Consider the following 15,265-nt stretch of genomic DNA (forward strand, 5'->3'; position numbering starts at 1 on the left):
CTGCCGCGCTCCGCCTCTTTGCCTGCCACTGGATTAGCCGGCTCTGGCATTTCCAATATGGCGACCCCCAGCAGTGGCGCAATTCGGGCCTCAAAACGCTGCTTCAGAAACCAATGGGTGACGTCACTGAGACTACGTCCATTATTGATACAGTCTATGGTACAGAGGCTACAGTCCTCGATGTGGCAGCCGTGTGTCTCTCTTCCAACAATATCCACCGTCCTGTCACTTAAAGCTCCTGTGAGTGAGTTTTTTGATGGTTATGAAACAGACTGAAATTAATTCTGATGCCTCTCTATTACCTACAAAAGCAAACCAGACCATCAGTGACAAGATTGATTATTTCTATATAGATATTTTAATGCCTGAAACTGGTGGTGGGGGGGTAGGTGTCAGATGGAACGATGAACTGCACGCTGCCTTTGTTTACATTTTCCAGGGCAAACATTAGTGATACATGTGACTGTTAAAGAAAGCAGGATGAGATTTCTTGTTAAAAACCACCACTTCAGCATGTACAGGACAAAATCAGCAAAGAGATAAGAGGTACGGCTTTGTCCACAGGGGGCGCCAAAATCAACACAAACTGAAAGTTCCTCACAGGAGCTTTAATAAAGGCAAAAAAAGTCAACAATAATAATAACTAAAATAGAGGTATTAAAGACATGACCGTGTCAACAGCTGATCTGCTAATCACGAGCTGTTGGTAAGTGCAAACATGAAGGAAGCAGAAATAAGGTAAAACAAGCTAGCACCCTTTCTTCTTCCATAAGCAAACCCCACAGAGCTGACGTTGTACTGCCATGTGTATCTTTGTATCACATAATTCTATTAGAAGTAGCTCTATTACAAAACTGTCCTCACATACAGACCGTGCCACCTGCTCGTACGGAGCGTTACTTCCTCTCAGGCCGGCACAGAGCGTTCTTGCTAACTGTCTGTCTGGCTGTATCGTTCCAGTGTAAATTTCTTGGCCTAAACAACAGTTTGCCTTTTGTTGTTGTTAGCCTGATGATGAGTGGTTTCGGTGCGCCTTGGGCAGACGACGGCTGCAGGGCATTCTCACAAAAACCTCCGAGGGGATCTTTTAATCTACCAGAAAAATCCATCTTCTATTTTTCACCAATCTGGCGAATGTTTATTCGCTTTAATCTCCTGATCGGATTACCAAACCGTTTTAGCGAGAACATGCAGACCCTTTAAGTAAAATCCTTACAGCAACTATAGGAACATTATTCATAGATGTTCTCAGAAGGTGAATTCCAAACAGATGGTACAAAATGTGACATCCTGGCTGAAGAGAATTGCATCAGACGTCTGGTGCTTCCAGACACTTGCACATTTAGTATAAAGCACCTGACTTGACCCAATAATCATCACCTTCCACGACATAAACAGAGAGGAATACATTATTAGTTTGCACTCAGCTCAGCCCAGCTTCAACAGGTACCTTTGGGAGAGCGTGTGAAGATCCATGCAAGTTTAATGCTGCCGGTATCTGCAGCAGAACAAAGCTCACAGTGTTGGTTTTCATCTCTCCTCTATTGGAGCAAGTGGAGCATGAGGAGAGGAGACGGAGGCCAGGCAAGAAAACACTTTTCTTTGCCCCACAGTATCAGATTTGTCAGTAAACTGCACTGGTATCACACCAGGTCACCCAGCAGGCTGTGAAATGACTTGTTGATCCCCGGAACGTGTGTGTGTGTGCGGCAATCAGAGCGCGGCAGTGATACCTCTATCTGCAGGTACGTCAAAGCAACCTTTTCATGTCAGACCTCACGCTGAAACGGCCCTCCAGCGTCACCCCACGCCAAAGCCGCAGAGCGCGAGGAAAAATAAACGAAACTCAGAGGCAGAAAAACAGAAAGAAAAAGACGTTTGAAGCTTCACAAATGTCTGACAAACTAGGAATTATCAGGAAAAGAGAGTGTGGGGACCCTGAGACGCAGATTACACTCGGTTGAAAGAAAGATTTAGTGAATGTTCTGCTCTATCGATGGCAAATTAGATCCAAGAAGGAAGAGGAAACCGAGTGCAGAATGAATGAAGGCAGGACTGAGTGCTGTCCCTTGCATGAAGCCAAATTAGCATGCACAGTAGATCTCTTTTATGGCACTGGCGCTGTCCGTGGTGCTGAAAAGATGTGGTTACACAACGGATAATGTTCGACTTGGACGGCAGGGGAGGAAGTGGGAATAAATCTCAGAGGAAAATTGAGATTTCAGCAAGCTATTAGCTTTGTGTTGGCCAACCTGGCGGGGACATCAGAGCTGCAGAGGTGCTTAAAAAGTTACCCTATTACCTCACATAACAAATGGCCCCCATTTATAACAGGGTTTAATCTCGGAAAAGCATCCAATTTTCTCCCCATTTTTAAATAAGAATCCATCTTTTTGAAACTCACAACAGTTTAGTGCTTCTAATGATGTTAATGTGAGTGTTTTCAGACGGATTCCTGCATGCAGGGCAAAGCTTCAGAGAAAGGAGAGTGAGTTTATCCTGCACTAAAAGGCGGAAATACAAAGACAAAGTCATTCTACTTTGGGCTGCCTATCCTAGTGCAAGGTGTGTAAAAGATTTATCAGGAGACATCTTCAATCTCTTGTCGTTTTTAATTCTGAATGAAAACATTAAGGGCAAATTCTCTGCGGGACCGGAAGAAGCGGAAGGAAATGTTACCCGACGAATTTTCATTAAAATTCAACAAGAGGCAGGCTCCGTGAGAGGTTAGATTATTGGCCGGCGGGCGCATGGACCCACACGCGCGCGCGCGCAGAGACACACATACACACACACACTTCACAGCTGGTGTGCCTTCCTCCAGCAGAGACTGACAGAAGCGGGGCGACCGCTCTAAGCTGCGCGCGCTCATCTCTCCTCTGCTTCCACCAGCGCGTCTTTTACTGTTGACATAGAAACTTTGCAGAGGTGAAAGGCGAGACGTCAAAACGCCGACAAATCACCGTCGACAGCGGAAAAAAAAGAGGGCAAAGAAAAGAACCATCAAGTCCGAGAAAAAGCGCTGGAGCCGGGAGAAAGAGGGAGCTATGCCATCTCCCGCCGAGCAGAGCCCAGTCCTCCTCTGTTGTGTGTCGGAGCTGCAGCATGGTGCCTCTCCCCGGACTCTGGACCTACTGCCTCGCCCCGGGGAGACCTCATCTCCTCTTCCTCTCTGCCAGACCGCTCCTGCTGCTCCTTCTATTAACCGTCTTCACCTCCCCGGAGCCCTGCTTCCCGCACCCGCAGCCCTGCCACATCCTCGCCCGGATCGGACACACCGTGCGTCTCGGCGCGCTCTTGCCGACCCGCCAGCCGGCACGGATACAAAACGCGCTCAACCGCGCCCTGGCTAGCCTCCGGCACCAGAGCGGAGGAGCTGACTCCTCCACCACCACCTCCTCCCAGACACCTCCTCTGCTGCCCTATAACCTGAGCATGGAGATGGTGGCTCGATCTCCCGCGGGAGGAGACCCGGAGTCGCTGTCCCGGAGCGCCTGCCAGGACCTGGTGGTCAGAGGGGTGTCCGCCGTGCTCGCCTTCCCGCGCTCCAGGGAGGAGCTGATCCAGGTGGAGTTCCTGTCGTCTTTCCTGGAAATCCCCTTCATCTCCATCCTGGAGGACACAGAGCCTCTTGTGACTAAGGTATGGCTGGATCTGTGCGTGTTCCTCTGCGTTTGTGTGCTGTCCTCGTGCACCTGTAGCAACAGCTTCTTTGAAGAAGCAGAAAAACAAGAAACACTGGAGGCTGTATTTGATTGTTTTTCTGCTTTCCACACTTTGCACTTCAATAAGCAGCAGCCTGTGGTCCAGCGTTTTTCCATTTGGGCCTTTATCAGAGAGTTGAAAATCACAGATGAACCGCTGGCTGACCCTTTAGCCTGTGGCCAGGATTTTAGTGTCTGAGCCGGTGCACAAGTCTCCTCACTTGCCACATTTTGAGCCTGGCTGAAGGCGAAGTGAGGTGTAAGGGAATGTAATTGTAAGCGGGATAATAAGGGCAATTATTCTTAAAGTCATTTCTAAAATGCTTAGGTGACAGTATTAGGAGCAGAAAGAAATGGCTCATTGGAACAGTAGAAGCCTTGAGGTGTCTGTGATTCTGAAGTTGCACTCTAACCGTCCTCTTCCAGTAAAGTCTGACGCTCACATTGATCTCAGCTGAGCCTCTCAGGTGAACCAGCCGGCCCCCCTTCGCATGCATGTTTAATGTCTGCTCTGACTCGTATCGGACTGAGCCCTCCAGCCCTCCAGCTGCAGAGGTTTGAAGTGAAATGCTTCTTTTTCTTCTCTCTTTAAGCCCTCCTGTTGTGTGTGCGCGCGTGTGTGTGTGTGTGTGTGTGTGCGCGGTAACAGAGTCTGAGTGTGTCTTTGTGTGTGTCTGAATGGGTGCATGTATGATTGAAGACGGCTGTGTTTTGGCACCTTTCAGAGTGAATCATTGTAAGAGTTGAGACACTGATAGATTGATGTTGCGGGGAGGTGTGGTGCTTTTCCGTGTGTGTGTACGACTTTGTAGGTATGGGCGATAGATTTGTGTGTGTGTGTGTGTGTGTGTGTGCGTGTGTCATGTTAGTATTCCCAGCAGCAGCCGAGCTGCTTGCCAGTCAGTCAATCCAGCTCCAGTCATATCCGCCTCTATCCAACTGAGCAGCCAACTGCATCTCTGCTACACACACACATTTACACACTCGTGCACACACATAAAGAGGACTTTCAACTTTCACACAGGTTTATCTGAGAGACACACACACACACACACACACACACACACACACACACAGAGGCTGAACTAAGAGGCAGCGTTGGGGGAGAAAGAGGGAGGAGTGATCTATAGTTTAAGTCTGGAATCTTTGTCCTGTCGCGTCTCTTTGTCAACAATGGATTGCTTCTTCGATTTCAATAAGCACTGCATGAATGAGAAGTCACACCACTTGACGAATGTGGCGAGCAGTGCGAGGAGATAAGCAAAAGGAGAGAACGAGAGAGATGAGGGGAGAACGAGAGGAAGGGATGAGCCAGGAAGGAGGAGGTTTTCTTTGAGCTGTGGGAGGCCTTTAAGTCAGAAGTGTGCCAAGCAGGCAGCGGGCACACAGAGGCAGCCATGTCTCTCTTTCAGCTTTTAGGCATTAACGGGAACAACGTAATACAGCATTTCATGTAAACGGATGTCTGTTTGGGTTAGCTTTTATGTCTATTGCAAAAAAAAGAAGTAGATTCAGCCATATATTAAATTCATGAGATCCTTTTTTCCCCTCTCAGTGTCGGGCTCTTGGTTCCCAGAAGGTGGTGTGTTCAAGGTATCTGGCAGCTGCAACATCTGCTTGTTTGTAAGCTGCAGAAGGGGGGAAAAAAACAGAAGAGCTGCTATGAGGAGTCAAAGCTAACCGGCAAATAAAAGATGAGGGAAAGGGATGCTGAATTAAAAAGAAATCCGTGGTTAAAGATTACAAAGTGAGCGATGATAAGAAAAAGAACATCAGCCCTTTAGAAGACAAACAGATGAAAAATTGAAAGGCGTCCTGCAGATCTATGTCTTAGATAAACTGTTTACTTCAACGATTACTCCATTTATCAAATCATTGATTCCATCTGCTCCTGTTTTCTGGGAATAAAGCTGCATTTCTCCTTTTATATCATTGTAAATATGATATTTTTTCCCTGTGAGGCATTTTTTCCATTATTTTCGGAGGATTCACACAGAGAAAAAAGCGATCGATTCATCATAAAAAAATACCAAACTGCCTTATAAAAGCCGTAGCTGCAGCCCTAAAACTGTATGATTCTTTTCATACGTGGCCAATGAAGGATTGTAATGCTTTCTCCCTCACTCCAGGGTGCACCGCCGTAGACAGGAAGTAAAATAAAAGGAGGCAGGCGGGAGGCGGGACGGGTTCTCTGACACACACAGCGAGGGCAGCGACGAGTGGGTTGGGTCAACAGGGAGGCAAATTGTTACCCCGCGCAAACAGGGGAATCGTACGCCGGCTTCTCCGCTGATAGCAAATTACACAAACAGAAGATATAATTCTAATTAAAAATGCTATTTACATTCTAGCATCAGGGGGGGAGGAGGAGGAGTGCTCCTCAGAGGGGCGGGGGGGGAGGAAGGCTGGAGAAACGCAGAGACAAAAACAAACGCCTCTGCCAGAAATTTGCCGGATCCGTCACAGATTGATCCAGAAAAAAAGGAGGGTTTGTTTGTTTTTGGAAAGCCAGCCTTCTCTCTTGAGTTTCTGAAATTGTTGAGAGTTTTTTTTTTTTGCATGGTGTTGGGAATTGAGCCCATGTTTCTTTTTTTTTCTGGTGAGCAGATCCCATCCCTGGACATCACACAGACACACACAGAGAAAAGAAGGAGGGACACTTGCCCCCTGCAGGAGGACACACTCGCTATGCTTCCTACCAACTGTCAAGTCAATTTGACACGCATTAAAAAAAAAACACACATATAGCAGGTGCCTTATTCCGTGTGTTTCCATCAGAGGGTGAAAAGACTTCCTCAAGGTCAAAGAACATGACAGGAAAAAAAGAGGAATGAATGAGAAAATACGCTGCTCTCATTTCTCTACAGCTAATTTAATATTTCGAGTCTCATCTGAAGACAAAACAAAGAGATAACCTCTGCGGAGCCGCGATGTCGCCATCATACCAAAGTGCCTGCATAAGTATTCACCTCCACATTTAGTCAGGTTACAGCTGCAAATTGAAAAGGGGATTATTTAATAAAGGTTGTTTGTGATAGTCCACAACGAGAATAACAATTTTGAAGTGGGACAGGATTATTATGTCGTTGTTCACACGTATTTAAAAACAGATATGACAAGCTTTCAGTGTTTGGCTGTGAAACATACGACAAAGATCTGGTTTACAGATTCTGTCTTTTTATAGAGATGATCCAAAACCTTTTTTTCCTCATTCTGATACCTCAACTTTAGTATCAGCCGATGTAAAGTACCGCTCTGCTACCATTTCCAGAGATATATAAATATTATTGGTGGAAAACACTGGTGGCTGACAATTTGCCAGCTTTGCCTTTAGACTCTCCATTAGCACCTCACTGTTGTTGTTCGTTAATGTCACATGATAATTTACCTGAAACCACTTATTTAGGGGGGCGGGGGAGGAGGGGGGGCTCATAAATAATAATCCCTAATAATACATTCAGAGTATCAGAGGCCACACAACACACACTGTTATTGGTATCTGTATCAGTATACTGATACTGGTATCGGTATCTGTTTTGGTATACTGATAATGGTATTGGTATCTGTATACTGATACTGGTATACTGATATTGGTATCTGTATTGGTATGCTGATAATGGTATGGGTATCTGTATTGGTATAGTGATAATGGTATTGGTATCTGTATCTGTATCAATATACTGCTAGTGGTATCAGTATCTGTGTTGGTACACTGATATTGATATCGGTATCTGTATTGGTATACTGATAATGGTATTGGTACCTGTATCTGTATACTACTGATAATGATATTGGTATCTGTATCGGTATATCGATGATGGTATCAGTGTCTATATTGGTATATTGATACTGGTATTGGTACCTGTATGTGTATACTACTGATACTGGTATCAGTATCTGTGTTGGTATACTGATACTGGTATCAGTATCTGTGTTGGTATACTGATAATGGTATTGGCATCTGTGTTGGTATACTGATACTGGTATCAGTATCTGTGTTGGTATACTGATACTGGTATCAGTATCTGTGTTGGTATACTGATAATGGTATCGGCATCTGTGTTGGTATACTGATACTGGTATTAGCATCTGTGTTGGTATACTGATACTGGTATCAGTATCTATGTTGGTATACTGATACTGGTATTGGCATCTGAACATCTCTAGCTTTTTAGACTGTTTGTAATGAAAGTGAGTGTGTTTGTATTCCAGGTGGTAACACTATAAAATGTGTGAAACTCCGAGGACGTGCATGCTTACACTGTACATGCGAGGTTGTCATGATACATTGTTTCCAGCCAGCACACCCTAAATCCCTGCTGAAAGGTTGTCATCATTGTGCACTTGACGATTAAATATCTCCCATAAGTGATCACCTTGGACTGCCTTTGATTTGAAGTGACATAATAGTTGCAAATTATGATGAAATGTTTACTTGTGTGGAACCAAGATGAGTAGCTGCTATCTTGGCAGCGGCTAACGGAGATCCACATAAATAAATAAGTTCTTTTAAGTCCCTTTTGTCAAAATGTCCCCGTGTTGCAATACTGGGCAAATCTGAGAGCTGGCAGAGACACAGACACAAAAGGACACAGACAGACAGTCAGGGGGACAGACAGGCAGGCGGAGACAGAGGTCGGTTATCCGTCTGCGGTCTGCTCTCTCTGCTTAGTCAGACAGAGCTGTGGGACTCTGTGATGCGTCTCAGCAAGGAAGTGCTTATTCCTCCCAACCTACTTAAGCTAATTAGAACCACTGTGTGACCCCTAACTGTAAATCTCTGCCGTCCATCTATGGCAGGAAGGATGGGGAGGTGAAGGGAGGAGCAGGGAGGAAGCAGGGACAAGAGGGAGGAGGGAGACGGAAAAGGAAATGGGCTCCTAATTCCCATCAGGGCCATAATGGGCATTTGGGCCGGTGATTTAGCTTTTCACGGAATGAGGGAAAGAAATGAAATTGAGGATATTTGATGTATTAGTAAAGAAATCCAAAAATGACCTTAATTAACCCAAAAACTGAATGAGATGGGCTTCAGAATCACAGTTCTGACAGCATGTCCGGGTGTGTTGGTAATAGCAGCATATGTCATTACAGAGTCAAATAACTCAGTTGTGCAGTCGGCAACAGATTTAATTGAAAAAGAACATCTTTGCAATCTCAGTCATTTTTAATGCAGCCAGCCTTTTCAAAGCGCGGTCACACCAAACAATTCCAGATTCAGTGATAATATCAGAGAAATTATTTTGTGGATCATGATTTCTATTCCGGAAATGTATTAGCAGGGAGAGCAGGAGGGAAATGGTTTTGCTGATTCCTGAATGTGATTAGGTGAGACGGGTGGAAGGGTGTGAATGCATTATTGGACACACTTCACAGTGGAAACTGTTCCTGCAGCTCGGTTACTGTCACTTTAGCCCCGGCTGCAGTTAATATTATTGAAATACACCCTGAAATGTATCCATAGAGCACAGTGTACAGCACTAATTTCACACAGTCTTATTCTTTTTCGCCCTTTGTAGCTCAGTTAGCTCAATTATTCCCACAATACATGTTATATTACGATATTCTACTATAAACAGAAGAGTATTTTGTTCTGTATTTCACAGAGTCCGCTCTCTACCTGCCTTGTTTTTTAAGTTAGGCCTTGATCTGTATGCACATTTTAACTTCAAAAGCCTATTTGCTTGGATCCTGTTGCTTCAACCTCTTGCACTTGTTACCATACTATTGTTTTTTTGTTTCCCCTCTGGAAGACGGCATTAGTTGAATGCCTAAACGGCAAATGTTGATGTTATTATCCCTTGCCTCCAGCACACACTATGAAATATAGTCATGTGGTGTTTAATTCCTAAAGCTTAAACTGTTTATAATTTAGAATAACCTTTATTGTCTTGGTGGGAACTACTTTTCCCCTCTGCAATCTATCCATCCTGCATTCTTTCATTAAGTCACTCCTTTTTTTTAATGACATACCTCATTCTGCTTAGTAAAATGAAGATTAGTACAGTAAAAAACCCAATTTGCGACTTTGAATGAAATTACATTTTAATCCAGGGACCCTGCTGAATAAGACGCATTGTGGCTCTGAGCTAGCCCTAGTCTCAGAGGACTCACACATTCAAACACACACGCACATCCATGCACGCACACACTCGTCCATGCACGCACATATGCAGAGAAGCACATGCACGCGCCTCTCATGAACATACACCTACATATATGTGATTCAAACACACACACACACACAAACACATCCATGCACGCACACACTCGTCCATGCAGGTGCATATGCAGAGAAGCACATGCACGCGCGTCTCTTGAACATACACCTACATATATGTGATTCAAACACACACACACACACACACACACACACACACACACACACACACACACACACACAAACACATCCATGCACGCACACACTCGCCCATGCACGTACATATGCAGAGAAGCACATGCACGTGCCTCACATGAACATACACCTACATATATGTGACTTAAACACACACAAACACATCCATGCACGCACACACTCGTCTATGCATGCACACATGCAGAGAAGCACATGCACGCACCTCATATGAACATACACCTACATATATGTGATTCAAACACACACAAACACATCCAATGCACGCACACACTCGTCTATGAACGCACATATGCAGAGAAGCACATGCACGCGCCTCACATGAACATACACCTACATATATTTGATTCAAACACAAACACATCCATGCACGCACACACTCGTCTATGCATGCACACATGCAGAGAAGCGCATGCACACGCCTCATATGAACATATACATATATGTGATTCAAACACACACACACACACACACACACACACATCCATGCACGCACACATCCATGCACGCACACACTCGTCCATGCACGCACATAGCAGAGGAGAGCATGCACACGCCTCACATGAACATATACCTACATATGTGACGCACACGCACCGCATAAACGTACTACCTGCATATGTGATTCGAACACATACTATATGCAGTGTCTGTTCAGTGCTCACTAAAGGTCATTAAGCGTAATGAGGCTTTACGAGGCCACGCTGCCTTTAGTGTTTTTCTTTCAGATGATGAGGGGATTTGTGCCCGGACCACAGAGGAATAAACGAGTGGATAGAGAGGGGACAAAAACTTGTGCCGAGCCAGAGCCGCAGGCAAACTGACAGTTTGAGACAAGCGGGCCACTTAATGCAAACAGCTCAAAGCTTTTTCTTTATTAGCGTTATGATGACAGTTCAGCGCAGTCTTGACTGAGCCAGATTAATTGAGCAGCGCAGAAACGGAGCACAGCGGAGGACGTATCAACCAAAAGGACCGTGGGGCTGTTTGAGCTGCTCAGTATGGTGTTTGAGTTCGACTTCTAATGTTTGGTTTGTGTTTTAGCCTCTGGTGAAACAAATGTTTCCAAACCAGCGTTATATTTCTCCACAGAGCTAAAGAAAATAAGTAAACGAAGCAGGCCGGCGTGGATGGGGGCAGAATTTAAAGGAATGTGTGCGTTTATCAGGGACAGAGGGGTGTCATTATAGGGAGTTAATAGAAAGATTGGGGGATGTATGTAGGGATCAAGGAATGAGGTATCAAGGAAGGGCAGGAAGGGAATCAGTTGCAGAATGGGGGAGGACTTATAGGGAAAGAAAAGGGGAATTATATATAATAGTATAGGGAATGATTGATGGAGGGGACACGGAAGAAATGGGAAACTGGGGGAGAGGAAAATAGGTAAGGGAGGATCTAGGCAGATAGAGAGGAGTCCAGTCGGAGGAGACGAGGGGAGAAGGAATCAATAAAACAGAGGAATCGACTGGTAAGGAACAAGGAACTCAAGGAAGACATTACGGGACTAGGTGATAGGAAACAAGGGAAGGTGGGAAGGGTGAAGGCAGCAATAAAACAATGGAAGGAGAAACTGGGGAGGAAAAGGTAAAGAAAGTGAATGTGAGGGAAGTAGATGCAGAAAGGTAAATAGTAAATGGACTGTACTTGTAAAGTGCTTTTCTGGTCTTCCAACCACTCAAAACGTTTTTCACTACACGTCCCGTTCATCCTTTCACACTCACATTCACACACTGATGGCAGAGGCCCAAGTGCCAATCTGAAATCACTATCTATGCACATTCATACCTGATAGTGATGCCTTCGGGAGCAATTCTGGGTCCAGTGTCTTGCCCAAGGACACTTTGACATGTGGACTGGAGGAGTCGGGGATCCAACCCCCAGCCTTCCAACTGAGAAATGACTGACTCTACCACTGCTGAAAGGGAGTGAGGAAAGGAAGGAAGAAAGGGATCAGCTGGGAATAAATAAAGACAGAATGTACATTATTTGTTTGGGAAAGACTGAGAGTGGACTGGAAAGAACAAGAAAAAGACGGGAATCTAGTACAAAGGACTGACGGTTGGATAAAGGAGTAGTACAAGTAGTTTCAATAGGAAAGATGAAATCAGCTGGGGAACAATAGATGACGAATCAAGGAAGGCACAAAGAATTAGATTGCATGTAATAAGAAGAATAGGGATCATAAAGAAACTAAGGAATTAGTCAGGGGACGGATGGATTAAGAAGAAACGGAGAAAGATGACAGGAGGGAAGAAGCGTATCATTCTCTCTGCCAAGAAGGTGCTTTGCTGCAATTTGACATCCCTGCAGGACCTTGAGGCGTGCAGGAAAGATTGTGGGCGACCCCTCCCACTCCTGAAACTAAATATTTCAAACACTCCCCACTGACTCTTATAACCCCCATGCCCCCTGCTGAACATTACACTCCTAACTCAATATGCCAAATTAATGCGCCTCTTTCAAACGCTATCTTTCCCATTGCTGATATTCTTTAAACTTAAGACTAACTTAAGAAGTTAAATGTTCCATTTCTTTACCCGTTGAACTTTCGCTTTCATCTTTCTTTATATTTTCTACTTACTTGATTTATTTTTAAACACCAACATAGAAAGGCCAATTCATTGCATATAAATAAATACTTGGCGTTAAACCCAAGGCTGATTCTGAGGTGAAGAAGGCACAAGGACGAAAGAAAGGAACCTTGAAGTAGGGACTGAGGGGAGGAGGGATCATAGAGGAAACAGAGGGCTCCAGAAGGACACCGTGGGGAAGTAGCATTCCATTAAGGAAGGAGACATCAGCTGGGGAAAGAGGGAAGTAGGGATCAAGGAAGAAAGGAAAGAATAAAATGTGATGAGATGAGGGGTCATAAAAGAACAGAATGGGTAAATCAGACAGTAGAAAAGAATGGAAGGAGGGAATGGTAGTTGGGATTGAAGAAGGATCATGGAAGAAACGGAGGACGCTATAGGGAAGCAGTAATCATGGAACAAAGGCAAGAATCAGATGATATGCTATGGACGGAAAGAGGGGTCATAAAAGAACAAACAATTGGTTAAGGAAAGGATGACTCAAGGAAATAATGTGGGAAGGTAGGAAAGAAAGGAATCCTGTAGTAGGGACTGAGGGAATGATCAAGCAAAAAACAGAGTGATCCCGTAAGGAAGTAGTGTTCGAATAAGAAAGGACGAATCAGGTTGGAAAAGATGGAAGGAGGGCTCAAGTCCTAAAGGAAACAGTCAGATGGTTTCGGATCAGGGGATGAGCAATCATAATGAAACAAAGAATCAAGGAAGACTTGGGTAAATCTGGCATTCGGAAAAGAAGTGGAAAAGGGACAAGGAAGAAAGACAGAAAGGAGAGAATACAAGGACTGAGGGAAGGATCGAGGAAGAAACAGGGGGATCCATTATGACACTTTAGGGAAGTAGTGCTGAAATAAGAAGGGGGAAAATGAGGGATCTGATTCTTTCCTTTCCTTTCCTAGGAAAGAATCAGATTGTATGCGAAAAGATGAAGAGGGATTGGCATCAGTCGAGGCCACGATCAAATGAGGGAATCTGAAAATGAGAATGAAGAGAAGGGGGAAGAGAGAAGTAAGAAAGGAAGGAATCCAGTAAAAGGGACTGAGGGTAGAGTCAAGTAGGTCACAGGGGGATCCAGTAGGGAAGAAGTAATCAAATAAGAAAGATCAGATAAGTTGGGGAAAGGGTAAGGAGAGATCAAAGAAGAAGGTAAAGAATCAAAAGGTAACAGAAACAAAGGAATCAGTCAAGGGAAGGATGGCCCGAGGAAGAAATGTAGAACTCTGACAATAGGGAGGAACAAGAAAAGAGGAAGGAACCACCTAGAAGAAAGTGACCAATCGGTTGTGGAATGAGGGGATCAACAGATTGGGGGATTGATCGGAGGTTGCAGGAATGGAAGAGGAGATGATGGAGGATGGGAGGGATGAGGGTATTGAAGGAATGCAGGGAAGGATGACAGGAGGCCTGATGCTTTCTCTTCCGTGGAGGAGTTTGACGGAGGCGGTTTTATCTAAACTGTGCCGGTTCATTAGAGGATTAGTGAGTGATAACTTGGAGCTATCTGTGATTGAAAAAACACCCTCACACCGACATTCGCACACACCGTACAGATAAGTGAACACAAGCACACACAAACACACTCTGTCTGATCAGATTACTCTCATGCAAACTTATTCAAAAAGCAAAGATGAAGAGGCACATGTCGACGTATACTTTGAAACTTCTCCTCCCCTCTAAAGTTTTTTCCACTTTTACTTGCTGCCGTTGACTTTGCAGCTGTTGTGTTGACCGAGATGTGTGTATTTGTGCTGTCGTAGGTGGTACCTAAGCCAAAACACCAGAAATCTAGGCCATGTGGGCTTCAGTGATAAGGGCAAACTTGGAGACAACACGCACATAGAAGCCCTATAGAAACTCCCACAGGTTACAGGTGAAAGACAAGCAGACGGGAGAGGCAGACAGAAGGCAAGACAGGTGAGAGAAGGTGAGAGAGAGAGACGTGCTGATGTGAGATTAAGCAGATGGCTGCGGGACACGGATGAGCGAGTGCCAAAGCGACAGGTTATCGAAACACCCGGGGGTAAAGACGAGAAAGCGGGGTAAACGTCCATAAAAGGGGGAAGACAAAAGTAAAGGATAAAGAGCAAGAAAGAGAACGATACAGAACGATACAGAGGCTTAGACAGGTAGAGTGAGGGACTCGAGACAAGTTGAGAAGAGAAAAAAAAACACTGAGGAGAAGAAGACAGCAAAGTAAAGTGTGCAAGCTAGTGAGAGATAAAAGCAGGAAGAAGGGGACCAGGAGGCGACAGGGAGGATGTGACGGACCAAAAGCTGTCAGAGATGGAGTTATTTGAGAGGCGGGAGAGGCGTAGACAGCGGATTGAAAGATGGTAGACCCCAAGGTAACTTCTGTGTTACTTCTGGGATATTTATGTCGGGAGTTGGCAAGAAAACAGGGATGATTTAGAGCCCATCTGGATGGGCTTCAACGCCACCTGCCCACAGAGGAAAAGCTGCCTATGAGGAGACACGCAGCACTGCACCGGTGGCCCTCGCGTACACACACAAGCACGCTCCGTTACATCGTTTACATCAGTAACATGTGTAGAGATGCAGCTATATCGCCCGTGTGGCTCCTCTCCAGCTGGATCTGAAAT

The 15,265-nt window shown here is 45.0% G+C and overlaps 1 protein-coding gene across 1 annotated transcript in view; it reads left to right on the top strand.

Annotated features, from left to right (window-relative positions):
- Positions 1 to 3,105: 3,105 nt before the first annotated feature.
- The window catches only part of LOC138590997 (glutamate receptor ionotropic, NMDA 3B-like), an 82,332-nt gene continuing 70,172 nt past the window's right edge, over positions 3,106 to 15,265 (top strand). Inside the window, exon 1 of the mRNA XM_069661472.1 lies at positions 3,106 to 3,642. Within this exon, the coding sequence (XP_069517573.1) occupies positions 3,106 to 3,642 (537 nt within the window). The remainder of the gene's footprint in view (positions 3,643 to 15,265) is intronic.

Source organism: Semicossyphus pulcher, unplaced genomic scaffold (genome assembly GCF_022749685.1).
Source record: "Semicossyphus pulcher isolate SPU_LCO1_2020_fin unplaced genomic scaffold, fSemPul1.0.p SCAF_14, whole genome shotgun sequence".
In the NCBI taxonomy this organism is placed as follows: domain Eukaryota; kingdom Metazoa; phylum Chordata; class Actinopteri; order Labriformes; family Labridae; genus Semicossyphus; species Semicossyphus pulcher.